General features: G+C 33.5%; 1 protein-coding gene across 1 annotated transcript; it reads left to right on the plus strand.

Annotated features, from left to right (window-relative positions):
- Positions 1–210: 210 nt before the first annotated feature.
- LOC133331775 (U-Kazal-Dg21.2-like) lies at positions 211–6,180 on the plus strand. Its single transcript, XM_061540149.1, has 4 exons — positions 211–343; positions 5,727–5,864; positions 5,927–6,079; positions 6,143–6,180. Exons 1-4 carry the CDS (start codon positions 211–213, stop codon positions 6,178–6,180), a joined length of 462 nt encoding a protein of 153 aa, XP_061396133.1.
- The last annotated feature ends 11,080 nt before the right edge of the window (positions 6,181–17,260 follow it).

A 17,260-nucleotide genomic window follows, 5' to 3' on the forward strand; every position in this document is an offset into this window, starting at 1 on the left:
TATTGTATATATTTAAATAACCCACAATATATATGCAAACAGTAGCATCATTAGTCAACAAAAACTTCTTTTTTATTGACAATCCATTAAGTGTGGTTTTTAGGGGATTCTTACTTGTTTGTCGTTATCTATAAATTGTGAAGATTTTGCAGATTTAAGTTAATCAAGTTTCGAATTTTAAAAAGAATAGACACATACGTTCTAATCAGAATGGCATCTTCCAAGTTGATCATCGCCCTTGCATTGATTGCTGCCGTTGCTATTGTCTTGCCGAGTTCGGCTGAAGCCCAAAGGGGTCGTCGCGGCCGTGGACCAGCCGCTCAAGGTGGACAAGGCGCTCAAGGTGCTGATTGTCCACAAATTTGCCCTCTTCTATTACGTCCTGTCTGCGCTACACTGACTAATGGCAGAAAAATGGAATTTTCAAATTCATGTGAAATGAATGTCGCCGTCTGCACGAAGAGAATTCGTAAGTTTGATGTTTAAAGGTTGAGTTTTTTATTTTATTAAATTTAATTTTTTTTGCAGCTGGAGTTAGATCATCACAAGAAGGATCGTGTTAATTTGCCTTTATATGTATTATTAATTCATGATATTATTATTATTATTTAATTTATATTTTCGTTTTTATAACAAATAAATATTTTTTATATAATTAAAGTGGATTGAGTTTGACTTGCAAAAATATTAAAAAAAGTCTGGATGAATAAAATATACAAACACACTCCGTAAACCACGAGACTCTGGCTTATGAGCAATTTCCTAAGAAACTTGGACCTCAATATATATTTGGAAGGCAATTAAGACTAAAAAGGCCAAATCCACGGTTCCGAAATATTAGTTTTACTAATCAGGACCGACTAACCGATGGCTTTAAAAGGATATGAGTCATAATAGAACAACCTATAGAATGGTGTGCCCCCTGTATCTACTGTTTATCGACTTTAAGAAAACTTTCGACACCTTCAGGCGATGGATTGAGCAATAAGGTGGTACAAACTATAATTAGACATTTTTAGGCCATAGCAACCTTTTTAAAACAATCTGCAACTCTGTTTCTCAAATGACAAAAAGCTCCTGGCGAAACTGTTTAATCTAGGTTTATTTTTTGAAATAGATCCCAAATAACACTGCACCTCAAAATATGATAATTTTAGTTGGAATTTCTGGTTATTAATTAATAGAGTATTTTTATATTTCAATTTTATATATCATCTCATTTGGCATTTTAGAAGCATATTTTTAACTGTATAGTAGATTTATATTGATATTAAAACCGGTTCAATATGAAGACATGAAACAGCTAATGTTTGCACTTAAAATGTACCCAATGCGCACTATGATGACTTGGCAAAAAATAGTGAAGATTATAAATTCAATTAACACAACATAATTTAAATGAGAAGCGTTTAATATATTTAAATTGTTAATTAAATATTTTACATTTTATTTTATATTTTATGATTTTTTACCTATTTAACACACTGTAAGCGTCCAAAGAAAGTGTGTACTTCATTTTATCGTGTTTTTTTATACACTCCTCGAAATATTAACCGAACCATAATGCAAATATATTATCGATCAAAACAAAAGTTTATGTCGATTGTGTATCCATCTGTTGAAATCACAATAGACCTCGCAATATTTAAGAGAGCGCTTTGAAATTCTGTACACGCATTGCAACTTTGTATTGAAAATATACAGTGAGTGTAATAAGTATTTTGCCTCAATACAAATTTGACAAAATTCCAATATATACGCCTAAAGCCAGCATACTAAAGATGTAAAATGAATTATGTATGATAGGATATGTTTGTGGACATATATAGATCTTATTTCTGCAAGAACCCCTGCGAAAGACCTATTGGTCTAGAAGATATCGGCCAAAATCTATACCAACCCAAAAACGATTATCACAAAAAAGTATTTTGCTTTTTATTATTATTTTTGAAAAAATCATTACATAACATACGCTCCGTCTTTTTATAGTTACCATTGCGGGTAACCATAAACTAAAAACGATTTGGCGACGATTCCAATAAACAACGGCATTTTTTTCGTGAATATTTTCTCACATTTACGTTCAATACATTCTCCAGCAATATTTCATTTAATATTTGGTAATTTCTCGTCCTAATCTCAAAATGAGAGTATTAAATATAGTCGTCGCGGCTTCAAAACATCCCAAATAAGTTTAGAATAATAAAAAGGAGGTTTTGCAAAATATATCGCGAGGACAGGACCTTAAAAACTATTAAAACCAATATCCGACAAACAAATTATTTTAAAAAATATCGCGAAATCCCATTTTTCTGACTTTGAAAACTTTATGGTCCATTAATATTGATCTAGGAAACAATATATGCGATGAAAATGGCAATAAGGAGGTCAGATTCAAAGATATGAACGGTTTTGTGGCAATATCAAACATAATTCATTTTACATCTTTAGTTTGCTGGCTTTAGGCGTATATATTAGAAATTTGTCAAATTTGTATTGAGGCAAAATACTCATTACACTCACTGTATATATCGATATCCATCAATAATGGTATCGAGCAAAAATTCGGGATTTTGTATTTTTTTGGTCAAGTTTTCAACCGAATCATTTGAAATTTGGTATTTTGAGTACACACTTGGAAGAAAAGTTCCCACTTTTTATGGCAGCCTCCACATGTCGGTATTAAAATATATTGACCTCTTGTGGGGATGTATCGAACTTATTATACGTTTGGTAAAAGTATTATAATGTGCAAAGTTTAGATGAAATTGGATATTCCGTTCGGCTCATATGAGATTTACAAGTTCTCAAAATATTGATAATTTGTGAGGGAGGTAGTAGAAGAAGTGGACCGATAAGTTCAATCTTCTAACTTTATACAGGCTATGTAAAATCTTTGATTGTGGAAAATTTAATTCAAAGAGAATATTCCGTTCGCATGATTAAAACAAAATATATTTATATATATATTAACCATATTATGGGGGAGTGTAAGGAAATTCTCCATTTTCGTACTTGATTTTTGTTTGTAAGAAGTATTATGATATGCAATATTTGTATGAATTATCCATAAGGCAGAGGCTATAAAAAGTCTCCTAGAACTATGAACAAATTTAATTTTGGCCGGGACCTTATATGGGAACTACGTCAAAATATTGACCTTTCTTTGGCTACAAACTTATGAAATATCGAAAATTGGGTGACGCCATTATATGAAAGTTGTATCAAAGCGTAAACCGATTAAAGTGAATTTTCAAAAGTAAATATTCTGGGATTGTATCCTAGAAATACGTCTGAACTATTTCGTGATTTCAACAGACAGACGTACATTGCTAAATGTACATAAGATTCGCTTATGATAACAAATATTTTGGAATGACAAAAATAATATACACATCATCATATGGCGTACAGTATAACAACATTTTAAACATCAACGTCAATGGTGTACAGTTTTTATTAACGCTCGCAGTATAAGGAAATAACATATGGGACAATATTTGTACAGCAGAAGAGCATTCGTTGTGTGTCGAACATAATGCCAGAAATAAAATATTTAGTAATAAATGTGAACTGCGCACGCACAGTTGCAAAAATAAATGCGTAAGGAAAGCGGTAAAGTCGGACGGGGCCGACTATATGATACCCTTCACCACATTGGGTATATTCAACATAAACATGTCATTCTGCAACCTATACCACATTTTTCAATTGTTCAGATATAGGATTGCTTCTTAAAATTGGACAAAATTATGTAAATCAATTTAAGGGAACCCCACCCATTCTCGATTTTAATTTTTCAAGATTTTCATTGGGCTGGTAAATCAATACCAATGCTAACTTTGCACATATATATTTGAAGATTTAAAAGAGAAGAAGCGTGTCAGCCATTCGCAAAAGATAAAAACACGTTTAAAGTTTGAGAAGCCCTTTAGCCGTCACTTGATGCTGACACAATAAATCGGTTATATCTTCAAGCGTTCTTGAGATTTTCACTTGAAATTTTGTTGAGACATTCTTGAATTAGTGTAGAATCGAATTAAATCAAAAAAAGCAAATATCAATATGTATATATATATATATATATATGTACCGATTTCATCGAAACTTGTCACAGAAACTTGTCTGAAACCGATTTCAAAACTTTCAGTACGTTATGCAAAATTGTACGAACTGATTTTCCCGAAACTTAACACACATCATTCTAGACACCATACCAAAATTCGTGCAAATCGAAAGATATATAGGGACTTTGGTTTACCATTTACTTTAAATCGGACGAAAATATATATGGGAGCTATATCTAAATCTGGACCGATTTTCTGGAAACTCGGCAGAAATCATTCTAGACCTAATTCATTACGCTGTGCCAAATTTCGTGCAAATCGGAAGATATATAGGGACTTTGGTACACCATTTACATTAAATCGGACGAAAATATATATGGGAGCTATATCTAAATCTGGACCGATTTTCAGGAAACTTAACATACATCATTCTAGACCTAATTAAGTACGCTGTGCCAAATTTCGTGCAAATCGAAAGATTTTTAGAAACTTTGGTGCACCATTTACATTAAATCGGACCAAAATATATATGGGAGTTATATCTAAATCTGAATCGATTTTCAGGAAACCCTAGAAACGTCATTCTAGATCTAATTCATTACGCTGTGCCAATTATCTGTCAATCGAAAGATATATAGGGACATTATATATCTTATATCTAAATCTGAATCGATTTTCAGGAAACCCTAGAAACGTCATTCTAGATCTAATTCATTACGCTGTGCCAATTATCTGTCAATCGAAAGATATATAGGGACATTTCGCGCAATTCGAAAGATATATAGGTATACTCGTACACAATTTACATTAAATCGGACGAAAATATATATGGGAGCTATATCTAAATCTGGACCGATATTCTGGAAACTTAACACACATCATTCTAGACCTAATTCATTACGCTATGTGAAATTTTCTGTCAATCGAAAGATATATAGGGACATTGGTACACCATTTACATTAAATCAGACGAAAATATATATGGGAGCTGTATCTAAATCTTGACCGATTTTCAGGAAGCTTAACACACATCTATACCACAGTGTGGTGAAGGGTATAATAAATAATTTTCCTGTATGAACCAAATTGGCTAATTTCAGTAAAACATAGATATATACTCAACATCTAATTTAGTGTTAACAAGTCTCCCTGTAGTATGTAAGTATTTCCATCATCTTATAAATAACGAAAGCTTATTCAAAATATTTCCAAAATAAAGTGAAGCAATAAATCAGATTTTTCATAAAAGAGGTAGACCATTACACAGCGAACTTCTGCTTATATGATTCCGATACCATTTTCATCATTTGTAATATTCAGGAAAAATTACCAATAAAATTCCTAATCAAATAGTCATATTTTCAGAACAAAAGCGTAGCTATTACCACTGAGCTTATATACCGCAGAACTAAATATATCAATGTACTTTTGATGTAATAATATCGGTTGAGAAAAAATCCCCCACATTGATGATTGGTTTTTGTAGATTTTTATTATATTCATTGCTTGTCATTATTATTATTATTCAGTTATTGTAGAACTGGCAATTAAAGCACAACACGTTTTCGTTTCGTTTAAAAAACATGTATTCGTTGGTATCTTCATTACTTTTGTTTTCATTAGTTATAATTCTGATGACGAATACAAATGCTTTAACAGACAACTGTGCGGCACAGCGTAAGTGTTCCACAACTGAGGAAACCGTTTATGCTGTGGACAAGCGTCAATGCTATTTGTTCCGAAATCCGTGCCTATTCAGTTTGGAGCAGTGTCGCCGAAAGGATAATAAACAAAATGGTATGGGTATATTTATGGAATGATGATATTATAAATTTTAATTTAAAATATTATTTCTATAGAATTAAAGGTGGTTTCCAAGCAGGAATGTATGAAGAAATGCCGTGATATTTGTAGTGAAGAATACAGGCCTGTTTGTGCCGAGTATAATGGTGCATTGAAAACATTTTCAAATAAATGTGATTTCCAACGATATAGCTGTAAAAATAATAAGTGTAAGTAATAAGCCGAGGTGTTATTATAAATTATATTTATGAGAGTTTCTATTTCCATTTTAGCCTATATGTTTGTGGACAATGGGGCCTGTAAAGTCTAAGAGGAAGACCCATGTTTGTCAGATTTAAATGAAGGACACTTCAATAAGTTTATCGCCACAGTGCTGAATTAAAACTATTGAATTATAAACAAATTAATATTTATACTCATAATATTTACCGATAGATATAACAGCTTAGGAAAGTCTTTGTGGTCGTTAAAAAAATATTCTTTAAACCCGTAAGTTAAGTTCGAAAGTCAGACGGGGCCGACTATATGATACAATTTAATGTCAATCATCGAGCAAAATATGTAAAAGATCTATATAAAGGGACACAGTGAGCTATCCAAAATTTATCTCAACACAAAATCCAATACAAAACTTGACATGCATCAATCTAGACCTAATTCAGGACTCTGTGCAAAATTTGGTGTCAATCGGACAAATATCTATAGTATGTTGCACTATTTCCATAAAATCGGGAGCTATATCTAAATCTGAACCGACTTCAAGAAAACTTAACATGTTTCAATCTATACCTAATTCAGTACTCTGTGCAAAATTTTGTCTCAATCGCACAAATAGGCTGACTTCCAAAATGTTAATTGCTTTGCATTTGAACAATGCATCCTGTTTCATAATGCAACAGTACATAATATTTATGCCATGTACAGACGAGCGTCGTTCGCTCTCTCATTCGTTGTTCGACCCCTAATTATGAAGTAATTACTTAGTTCCCCATACAAAATTTTCTGAGCGAACACCGACTTTTGTACGTTGTTCAATTCGAATCACTCTCTGAATAACCAACAATTTTGTCCCATCCCTAACAATTGAGAGTATTTATCGAAAATAAATTAATTTTGACAGTTTGAAAATATTTATGAAATTTTCAAACTTTTTCAGTAAAATTGAAAATGATGAATGAAAAGTAACAAATTGTCTAGTTTTTATATATGCAAAAGGAAGTAAATTTTTTAATCTACATAATGCAATATGCCTTTCCTTCCCTTTTTTTCTAATTAGCGTACAAAACGAGAAACAAATGTGGGGAAACCCAAACAAAAATTCTCCAATTTTTTATATGTCACATTTGAATTGAGAAAATATAAAAAATTATTCATAGCAACAATATTTTCAGAAAAAATGGAAAACATGAATTAAAAGTAAATAGATATAGGTTCATACTATAGTCAGGAGAAAGAGAATTATTTTTTCTATTTAGATCCATATGTGATTCACGCAAATATGTTAACATTTTTGTGTAAAACAAGAAACAAAAGTTTGAAATAAAAAAAACTCTAATGACATGAATTAAGAATAGTGTTGTATGAACGGGTTAATTCATGTACGTAATTCTGAGAGCGAACTACGTTGTTCGAATGCCCGTCAGAACATGGCATTACATTGCATACTATTTCAAAATGTCGCTACCACGTATTTGCAACGCAGTTAAAAAGCAATCAGGCATCGGTTTTATTGTTGATGCATTGTTTGTTTACGAGCACAAAATGTAATATCCAAATAAAAAAGTTAATGTCAGATTCACAAAGGTAATTTTAGTGAAAATATTAATATGTGTAACAAATAAATATATTTTAAACGTTGTTCATTGAAAAGATCTTTCCCTTTTTTGTAATTATTTGGGCAGTATTAAAACACATTTTTCTTTTATTTAACTTTTATAAACACATCGAAGTTTGCCAGGATTTTTTTGACAATCTGATAAAATACAAAAATATTGCCAAATATTTTTTTACTGCCTTTCAGCTGTTTTATGAAATTTGTTTATTTCATAAAACAGCTGATTTGTTAGTGATATATTGCATTACATTCATTTTATATTGTAAATGTTTGCAAAGTTCCTAGTTGCGATGTTTAGTTACTTTGCATGTGTACGAAGTTTAAATACCGTAGTGTTATTATATACAAACATTGCATTGATACATTTTGGAAGTCAGCCATATTGGGATTTTGGTGCTCCGTTTATATAAAATCGGACGAAACTGTATATGGGAGCTATATCTAAATCTGAACCGATTTCAACAAAACTTGGCATATATCAATCTAGACCTAATTTAGTACTCTGTGCAAAATGTTGTCTCAATCGGACAAATATTGGCAGTATGGTGTTAGCTATATCTAAATCTGAACCGATTTTCTCCAATTTCAATAGGGTACGTCCTTGGGACAATTAAGTGGCATGTGTGAAATCGGATCATAAATGCGACCTGTACTTTGTTCACAAAAATACATGGATGGGCGGACATGCCTTGATAGTCGTTTGAAAAAATGTTCTTTAAAAAATCCACGCCTCTGATAGTCGTTTGAAAAAATATTCTTTAAAAAATCCACGCCTTGATGGTCGTTGAAGAAATATTCTTTAAAAAATCCTCGCCTTGATGGTCGTTGAAGAAATATTCTTTAAAAAATCCACGCCTTGATGGTCGTTGAAGAAATATTCTTTAAAAAATCCACGCCTTGATGATCGTTGAAGAAATATTCTTTAAAAAATCCACGCCTTGATGGTCGTTGAAGAAATATTCTTTAAAAAATCCACGCCTTGATGGTCGTTGAAGAAATATTCTTTAAAAAATCCACGCCTTGATGGTCGTTGAAGAAATATTCTTTAAAAAATCCACGCCTTGATGGTCGTTGAAGAAATATTCTTTAAAAAATCCACGCCTTGATGGTCGTTGAAGAAATATTCTTTAAAAAATCCACGCCTTGATGGTCGTTGAAGAAATATTCTTTAAAAAATCCACGCCTTGATGGTCGTTGAAGAAATATTCTTTAAAAAATCCACGCCTTGATGGTCGTTGAAGAAATATTCTTTAAAAAATCCACGCCTTGAAGAAATATTCTTTAAAAATGGTCGTTGAAGAAATATTCTTTAAAAAATCCACGCCTTGATTTTCGTTGAAGAAATATTCTTTAAAAAATCCACGCCTTGATTTTCGTTGAAGAAATATTCTTTAAAAAATCCACGCCTTGATGGTCGTTGAAGAAATATTCTTTAAAAAATCCACGCCTTGATGGTCGTTGAAGAAATATTCTTTAAAAAATCCACGCCTTGATGGTCGTTGAAGAAATATTCTTTAAAAAATCCACGCCTTGATGGTCGTTGAAGAAATATTCTTTAAAAAATCCACGCCTTGACGGTCGTTGAAGAAATATTCTTTAAAAAATCCACGCCTTGATGGTCGTTGAAGAAATATTCTTTAAAAAATCCACGCCTTGATGGTCGTTGAAGAAATATTCTTTAAAAAATCCACGCCTTGATGGTCGTTGAAGAAATATTCTTTAAAAAATCCACGCCTTGATGGTCGTTGAAGAAATATTCTTTAAAAAATCCACGCCTTAATGGTCGTTGAAGAAATATTCTTTAAAAAATCCACGCCTTGATGGTCGTTGAAGAAATATTCTTTAAAAAATCCACGACTCTGATAGTCATTTGAAAAAATATTCTTTAAAAAATCCACGCCTCTGATAGTCCTTTGAAAACTATTCTTTAAAAAATCCACGACTCTGATAGTCCTTTGAAAACTATTCTTTAAAAAATCCACGCCTCTGATAGTCCTTTGAAAACTATTCTTTAAAAAATCCACGCCTCTGATAGTCATTTGAAAAAATATTCTTTAAAAGAAAAATCCACGCCTCTGATAGTCGTTTGAAAAAATATTCTTTAAAAAATCCACGCCTTGATGGTCGTTGAAGGAATATTCTTTAAAAAATCCACGCCTTGATGGTCGTTGAAGGAATATTCTTTAAAAAATCCACGCCTTGATGGTCGTTGAAGAAATATTCTTTAAAAAATCCACGCCTTGATGGTCGTTGAAGAAATATTCTTTAAAAAATCCACGCCTTGATGGTCGTTGAAGAAATATTCTTTAAAAAATCCACGCCTTGATGGTCGTTGAAGAAATATTCTTTAAAAAATCCACGCCTTGATGGTCGTTGAAGAAATATTCTTTAAAAAATCCACGCCTTGATGGTCGTTGAAAAAATATTCTTTAAAAAATCCACGACTCTGATAGTCGTTTGAAAAAATATTCTTTAAAAAATCCACGCCTCTGATAGTCGTTTGAAAAAATATTCTTTAAAAAATCCACGCCTTGATGGTCGTTGAAGAAATATTCTTTAAAAAATCCACGCCTTGATGGTCGTTGAAGGAATATTCTTTAAAAAATCCACGCCTTGATGGTCGTTGAAGAAATATTCTTTAAAAAATCCACGCCTTGATGGTCGTTGAAGAAATATTCTTTAAAAAATCCACGCCTTGATGGTCGTTGAAGAAATATTCTTTAAAAAATCCACGCCTTGATGGTCGTTGAAGGAATATTCTTTAAAAAATCCACGCCTTGATGGTCGTTGAAGGAATATTCTTTAAAAAATCCACGCCTTGATGGTCGTTGAAGAAATATTCTTTAAAAAATCCACGCATCTGATAGTCGTTGAAGAAATATTCTTTAAAAAATCCACGCCTCTGATAGTCGTTTGAAAAAATATTCTTTAAAAAATCCACGTCTTGATGGTCGTTGAAAAAATATTCTTTAAAAAATCCACGCCTCTGATAGTCGTTTGAAAAAATATTCTTTAAAAAATCCACGCCTCTGATAGTCGTTTGAAAAAATATTCTTTAAAAAATCCACGCATCTGATAGTCGTTTGAAAAAATATTCTTTAAAAAATCCACGCCTCTGATGGTCGTTTGAAAAAATATTCTTTAAAAAATCCACGCCTCTGATAGTCGTTTGAAAAAATATTCTTTAAAAAATCCACGCCTCTGATAGTCGTTTGAAAAAATATTCTTTAAAAAATCCACGCCTCTGATAGTCGTTTGAAAAAATATTCTTTAAAAAATCCACGCCTCTGATAGTCGTTTGAAAAATTATTCTTTAAAAAATCCACGCCTCTGATAGTCGTTTGAAAAAATATTCTTTAAAAAATCCACGCCTCTGATAGTCGTTTGAAAAAATATTCTTTAAAAAATCCACGCCTCTGATAGTCGTTTGAAAAAATATTCTTTAAAAAATCCACGCCTCTGATAGTCGTTTGAAAAAATATTCTTTAAAAAATCCACGCCTCTGATAGTCGTTTGAAAAAATATTCTTTAAAAAATCCACGCCTCTGATAGTCGTTTGAAAAAATATTCTTTAAAAAATCCACGCCTCTGATAGTCGTTTGAAAAAATATTCTTTAAAAAATCCACGCCTCTGATAGTCGTTTGAAAAAATATTCTTTAAAAAATCCACGCCTCTGATAGTCGTTTGAAAAAATATTCTTTAAAAAATCCACGCCTCTGATAGTCGTTTGAAAAAATATTCTTTAAAAAATCCACGCCTCTGATAGTCGTTTGAAAAAATATTCTTTAAAAAATCCACGCCTTGATGGTCGTTGAAGAAATATTCTTTAAAAAAAGGTGTCGTGTTCCACCAGGAAAAGTTGTGACTCGCCACCAACTTCGGGAGCTTGGTTGCCAAGTGTTAATGTATCCTCCATACACACCGGACTTGGCACCCAGCGATTATCATATTTTTCTTGCATTGCAAAATTTCTTTAATGATAAAAAATTGGTATCTAGGGAGGATTGTGAAAATCGACTACTAGAGAGAGAAGCAATTTTTTAGAATCGCAAGAAATTGTGGAAATCCAATCATAGATTTTGCACCATGATAACACACCAGCTGACATACTGTTGCCTATGACCATTGCAATTCCTCAATCAAAGGGGATCAATATTGATCCACTATATGCTCTTAATATTTGGTATTTTGGTGGTGGATATAAAATCTTCCTACCATATATTTATCCATCCCTCATATACTGGCACCCTTTAAGTTTCGATATTTTTGAGAGCTTCGACACGGTTTTTAATCAAATAGGCTGTAATTTTTTTTGATTCACTTTGGATGCGAAATCTTCCTACCAAAACTTATCAATATCAGTTCTCATTTTTAAATAGCGGCCATATATCGTTTTGGGGTCAGCATTTCGGTTGTTTGGGTACAATTTTTGTTGAGGATTTCCCGAGAAAGAACACACACACAGTTTTATAAAAGAAAAAATGTTATAAACGTCTTTATTGAACAATGCAAACACAACGAATGAAAAAATATTCCAGAAAATTTATAAAGCAAATTTTCAGGAAATTCAAATCCTACTCAATACAAAAAATACTGTTTCATTAACAAGTAATTTCAACACCACCCCTTAATGAAAACGTATTTCACTTTAAGCCCATCTTTTCAGACAATTTCTTGTTTTTCAGTTTGGCTAAGGACTTTGTCAAAATATCAGCAGGATTTTCGCTTGAGGGCACATACTTCAATTTTAGCTTTCCGTCCTTGAAAACATTCCTTACATGATGTACTCGAATGTCAATATGCTTGCTCCTGGAATGGTATACTGGGTTTTTAACAAGTTGTTGAGATCCAATGTTGTCACCATATAAGGTAGTGGCATTTCTCACAAGTCTTCCAAAACCAATTTCATGCAACAAGTTTCGAATATAAATGATTTCTTTCGTCGCTGCAGATAACGCCATATATTCGGCTTCGGTGCTACTTAACGCAACCGTTTGTTGTTTTTTAGATTCATACATTACTGCAGCTCCAGCCAATATAAATACAAATCCTGTAAAAGATTTTCTGTCATCTGAGCCACCTGCCCAGTCGGCATCTGCAAATCCATATAATGGCTTTCCGGTACATTTGTATTCCAAACATTGGTTTATGGTTGCATTTAGATATCTGAGAATATGGTGAGCTCCATTCATGTGCTCAGCATGCGCATCATTGTTAAATTGTGATAATTTAGTTACTGCATGTAGGATATCCGGTCTTGTGCATAGTCCAATGTACATTAAAGAACCAATCAGAGACTGATACTTTTTCATATCCACTTTTTTGCAATTTTCACACCCATCCGTACACTTCTTAAACTTTTGACCCGGATCTAATGGAGTTGCAACTTTTCTTGTGTTTTCCATTCCATTTTCTTTTAACAACTCTAAAATCATATTCTTCTGTGAAAGCTGTATAGGTCCCGTGGGCGTATTTCTCTTAATCTCCATCCCCAGAAAGAAGTCCACGGGTCCTTTATCGTGAATGTCTAAGTACGATCCAATCTTAGATTTCACCTGTTTTATGTAGCTTTCATTGGAACTAACCAATATAATATCATCCACGTACACAACGAGAATAATAATATCCCTTCCCGTGTTCATGGTATACACACATGGATCAATCACACATTGTTTAAATCCAATTTGCTTCAAAATTTCGTCCAGTTTTTCATTCCACTTTCTACCGGACTGTTTGAGTCCATAAATTGCTTTTTGTAGCTTACATACCTTATCCGGGGTTTCGGTATTCTCAAACATCTGTGGTTGGGCCATATAAATGTCAGCATCGATTTCCCCATTGAGATACGCGGTAGTGACGTCTATTTGATGCGCATATAATTTTAATTCTGCTGACAAAGCTAATATGGTGCGTACAGTGGAATATCGGGTCACTGGTGAAAATGTTTCTGTGTAGTTTACCCCGTACTTCTGACTACAGCCTTTCGCGACTAGTCTTGATTTGTAGCGCTCTAAATTGCCATCCTTGTCTTGTTTCTTTGTGAACACCCACTTGCATTTTATAATGGGCACACCATCTGGCTTATCCACCAGTTGCCATGTTCCTTTATCGACTAAGGACTGATATTCGAGTTTCATCGATTGAATCCACATATCCCGATCATTTCTTGCTAAAGCCTCTTCCACAGTTTTTGGAACTTCTGTTTTATCATTTATTATGAGATTGTTCATAATTCGCTTCCCAGATCGCAATACCTTGTAGTTTAAATCATCATATTGAGGGGACTCTTCAATCAGGGTTACACCTTCTTCAACTATTTGGCTTGGTTCCCTGATAAGCTCTGCCGATGCCCGATTTGTTTCCTCCGAATAAACATGCCTTGTATTTTCAGCAAGTATGGAAGCATCGAATTCTTCAACATTTTGGATTTTGTCTTCTTGACATATTCTTTCACCAAATATATCATATTTGTTTATAGGGTCGTTCGACACCGTTTCTATAAACTTAACATCTCGGCTTTTGTATAAAATATTTCTTTTTGTGTCATATAATCGATAAGCTTTCGATTCGTTGCAATAACCTGTTAAGACACATTCTATACCTCGGGCCTGGAACTTTGACTTGCCAGGTCGTTTGTCCAACTTGATTGCTTTGCATCCAAAAACTTTCAAGTGAGCGACAGTTGGCTTTCTGCCACTCCACCGTTCAATCGGTGTAACACCTTCTACTGCTGTTGTAGGACAACGATTTCTAAGGTATACTGCAGTACCTACGGCTTCTCCCCATAATGATTCATGCAAACCAGATCCGATTAACATGCTACGAGCCATTTCGACGATGGTTCTGTTGGCTCTTTCAGCCACTCCATTTTGCTGCGGCGTATATTCAACTGTTAGTTGCCTCTGGATTCCGAGTTTGTCCAGACATGTGGAATATTTGGTACTTAAATATTCCCGGCCATTGTCACTTCGCAGGACTTTCAATTTTTTTCCAGTTTGCCGTTCAGCCATAGCGATAAATTTTACAAATGCGTTATATATATCCCCTTTGTTCTTCAAGAAATACACAAAAATCATCCTTGAATAGTCATCAATGAACAGAGCGAAATATCGTGATCCACCACAAGAATCAATGCGCATAGGTCCACATATGTCGGTATGTACCAATTCTAAGACATCTTTGGTACACTGAGTTGCTTTCTTTGGAAATGATTCAACGTGGATTTTCGATTTGTAACAAACATCACAGTCTAATTTTGGTGGTGGGGTTTTTATATTCAAACCATGAACAATGTTTTGTTTTATCATTTCTCCAATAGCCTTTACATTTAGGTGACCTAGTCGATTGTGCCAAAGTGAAATTTCGTCATTTGATTGCGCCGAGTTCATGTGATGTAGTTGGACATTGGGTTTATATATGTATAGCTGCGAACATTTTTTCCCGCTCAAAATCTCCTCGTCCCCATCTCGGACCCAGACATTGCCATTATCGAATGTTACGAATAGTTTTTCGTCAGCCAGTTTCGATATTGATATAAAATTATACTTTAGTTTTGGCACATAAAGTACATCACACAATCGTACATTTCTATTTTTAAATTTCAGATGTACTTGCCCAATTCCTTCGGAGAATATGAAAAAATCGCCTGCCAGTTCAATTTTCTCCTTGTGTTTTCGAAATTGGTGGAACATGTTTCTGTCACAACACATGTGACTCGTTGATCCACTGTCATAAATCCATGTGGATTTCTCTAAATCACCACTGGTTATTCCATTTAACATTGCATTTGCTGCAGTTCTTCTCGATTTACAATCTCGTGCCATATGCCCCTTCTTACCGCATTTATAGCACTTGATATCGGTCTTCTTACAGAATTTTTTATCCTTTGATTTTGACACGAAGGCCTGATGATGATTCTCTTCCACTGATGATTTACTTGTTCGTCTTTCAAATTCTTCCATAAGTTTATTTTTCAGGACTTCCAATGTTGGTAGAGCGTCTCTTGATTCCATTGCGATGACAAAGTTCTCGTAGTCTTCTGATAAGCTATCTAACAATATAATGGACAACAGATCTTCCGTTATATTTACCTCAACCTCGGAAAGCTTTTCAACTACGTCGTTGAAATTGGTCTGATGTTCTGACATTGATTGACTTTGGGTCATCTTCGTTGCTAGTAGCTTACGGAACAAATATATTTTGGAATATTGATGACATTTTTGAAATTCTTTATTTTCAGCAGCACACAATTGTTTATTTTTCAATTTATTCGCGGCACAACTATTTTTCTTCTATTCTTCGATCTCTGGGCCCATAACCTTTGTTGAGGATTTCCCGAGAAAGAACACACACACAGTTTTATAAAAGAAAAAATGTTATAAACGTCTTTATTGAACAATGCAAACACAACGAATGAAAAAATATTCCAGAAAATTTATAAAGCAAATTTTCAGGAAATTCAAATCCTACTCAATACAAAAAATACTGTTTCATTAACAAGTAATTTCAACAATTTTCTATCCTCAGCCTTATGGCTAATGTGGGTATATAAACTTCGATACTGCAAACATGTGCAATATGTGTTTTAGAGACCATGTTTCCGTTTGACACAATATGGTGTCGATTTACAATTATCCGTCCGTCTGACTGTCATTTTGTTTTTGCAAAATAGTCAGGCTGAATCCCAGTTTGTTGTTTTTTTTAATAAAAAAAAAACTTAGTTCGAAGATGGGGAATATCGGTCCTTTCCTTCTGGTACCTCCTCCACGAAGGATCAACAATTTCAATACTTAACCAGTAAGGAAAGTAGTAAAGTCGGACGGGACCGACTATATGATACCTTTCACCACTATGGGTATATTAAACAAGACTATTAACATGAAATGGGATGAAATAAAAAATGTTATATTTATCTAAATGTGAAACGACCTAAACACGTCCCAAAATACGTCATTCGTTCGTTACAATGGGACAAAAGTATGTAAATCGACTTCAAACAAATACAAATAGGTTATCCATTGGGCTTAGTCTGTACTTCTAGAAAACTCAACTACGTAATTCTGTGCTCAATTTTGTACGTTGTGCAAAATTTGATGTAAATTTGACTAACATGAGGAGTTTGATGCCCAACTTACTTAAAATCGGGCGAAAATATATATAAAATATATATCCAAATATATCCAGATATGGCAGACATCACTCTAGGCTCAATTCAGTACGTTATGCCAAATTTCGTGCAAATCGAAAGATATATAGGGGCTTAGGTGCACTATTTACATTAAATCGAACGAAAATATATATGGGAGCTATATCTGAACCTCGACCGATTTTCACGAAACTTAACCGACATCACTCTATGCTCAATTCGGTACGTTATGCCAAATTTCGTGCAAATCGAAGGATATACAGGGACTCTGGTGCACCAATTACATGAAATCGGGCGAAACTATATATGTGAGCTATATCAAAATTTGGACCGATTTTCTCGAAACTCGGCAGACATCACTCTAGGCTCAGTTCAGTACGTTATGCCAAATTTGGTGCAAATCGAAAGAT

This window comes from Musca vetustissima, unplaced genomic scaffold, assembly GCF_032173495.1.
Source record: "Musca vetustissima isolate MV318-11 ecotype Yass unplaced genomic scaffold, APGP_CSIRO_Mvet_v1 utg209984, whole genome shotgun sequence".
In the NCBI taxonomy this organism is placed as follows: domain Eukaryota; kingdom Metazoa; phylum Arthropoda; class Insecta; order Diptera; family Muscidae; genus Musca; species Musca vetustissima.

What these genes read in the sequence shown, in the direction of transcription:
- LOC133331775 (XM_061540149.1), top strand. Translation starts at nt 211, where the DNA reads ATGGCATCTTCCAAGTTGATCATCGCCCTTGCATTGATTGCTGCCGTT. An exon ending in AAAGGATAATAAACAAAATG is followed by an intron (nt 5,865 to 5,926) that starts GTATGGGTATAT and finishes TTATTTCTATAG; the next exon opens with AATTAAAGGTGGTTTCCAAG. An exon ending in TAGCTGTAAAAATAATAAGT is followed by an intron (nt 6,080 to 6,142) that starts GTAAGTAATAAG and finishes TTTCCATTTTAG; the next exon opens with CCTATATGTTTGTGGACAAT.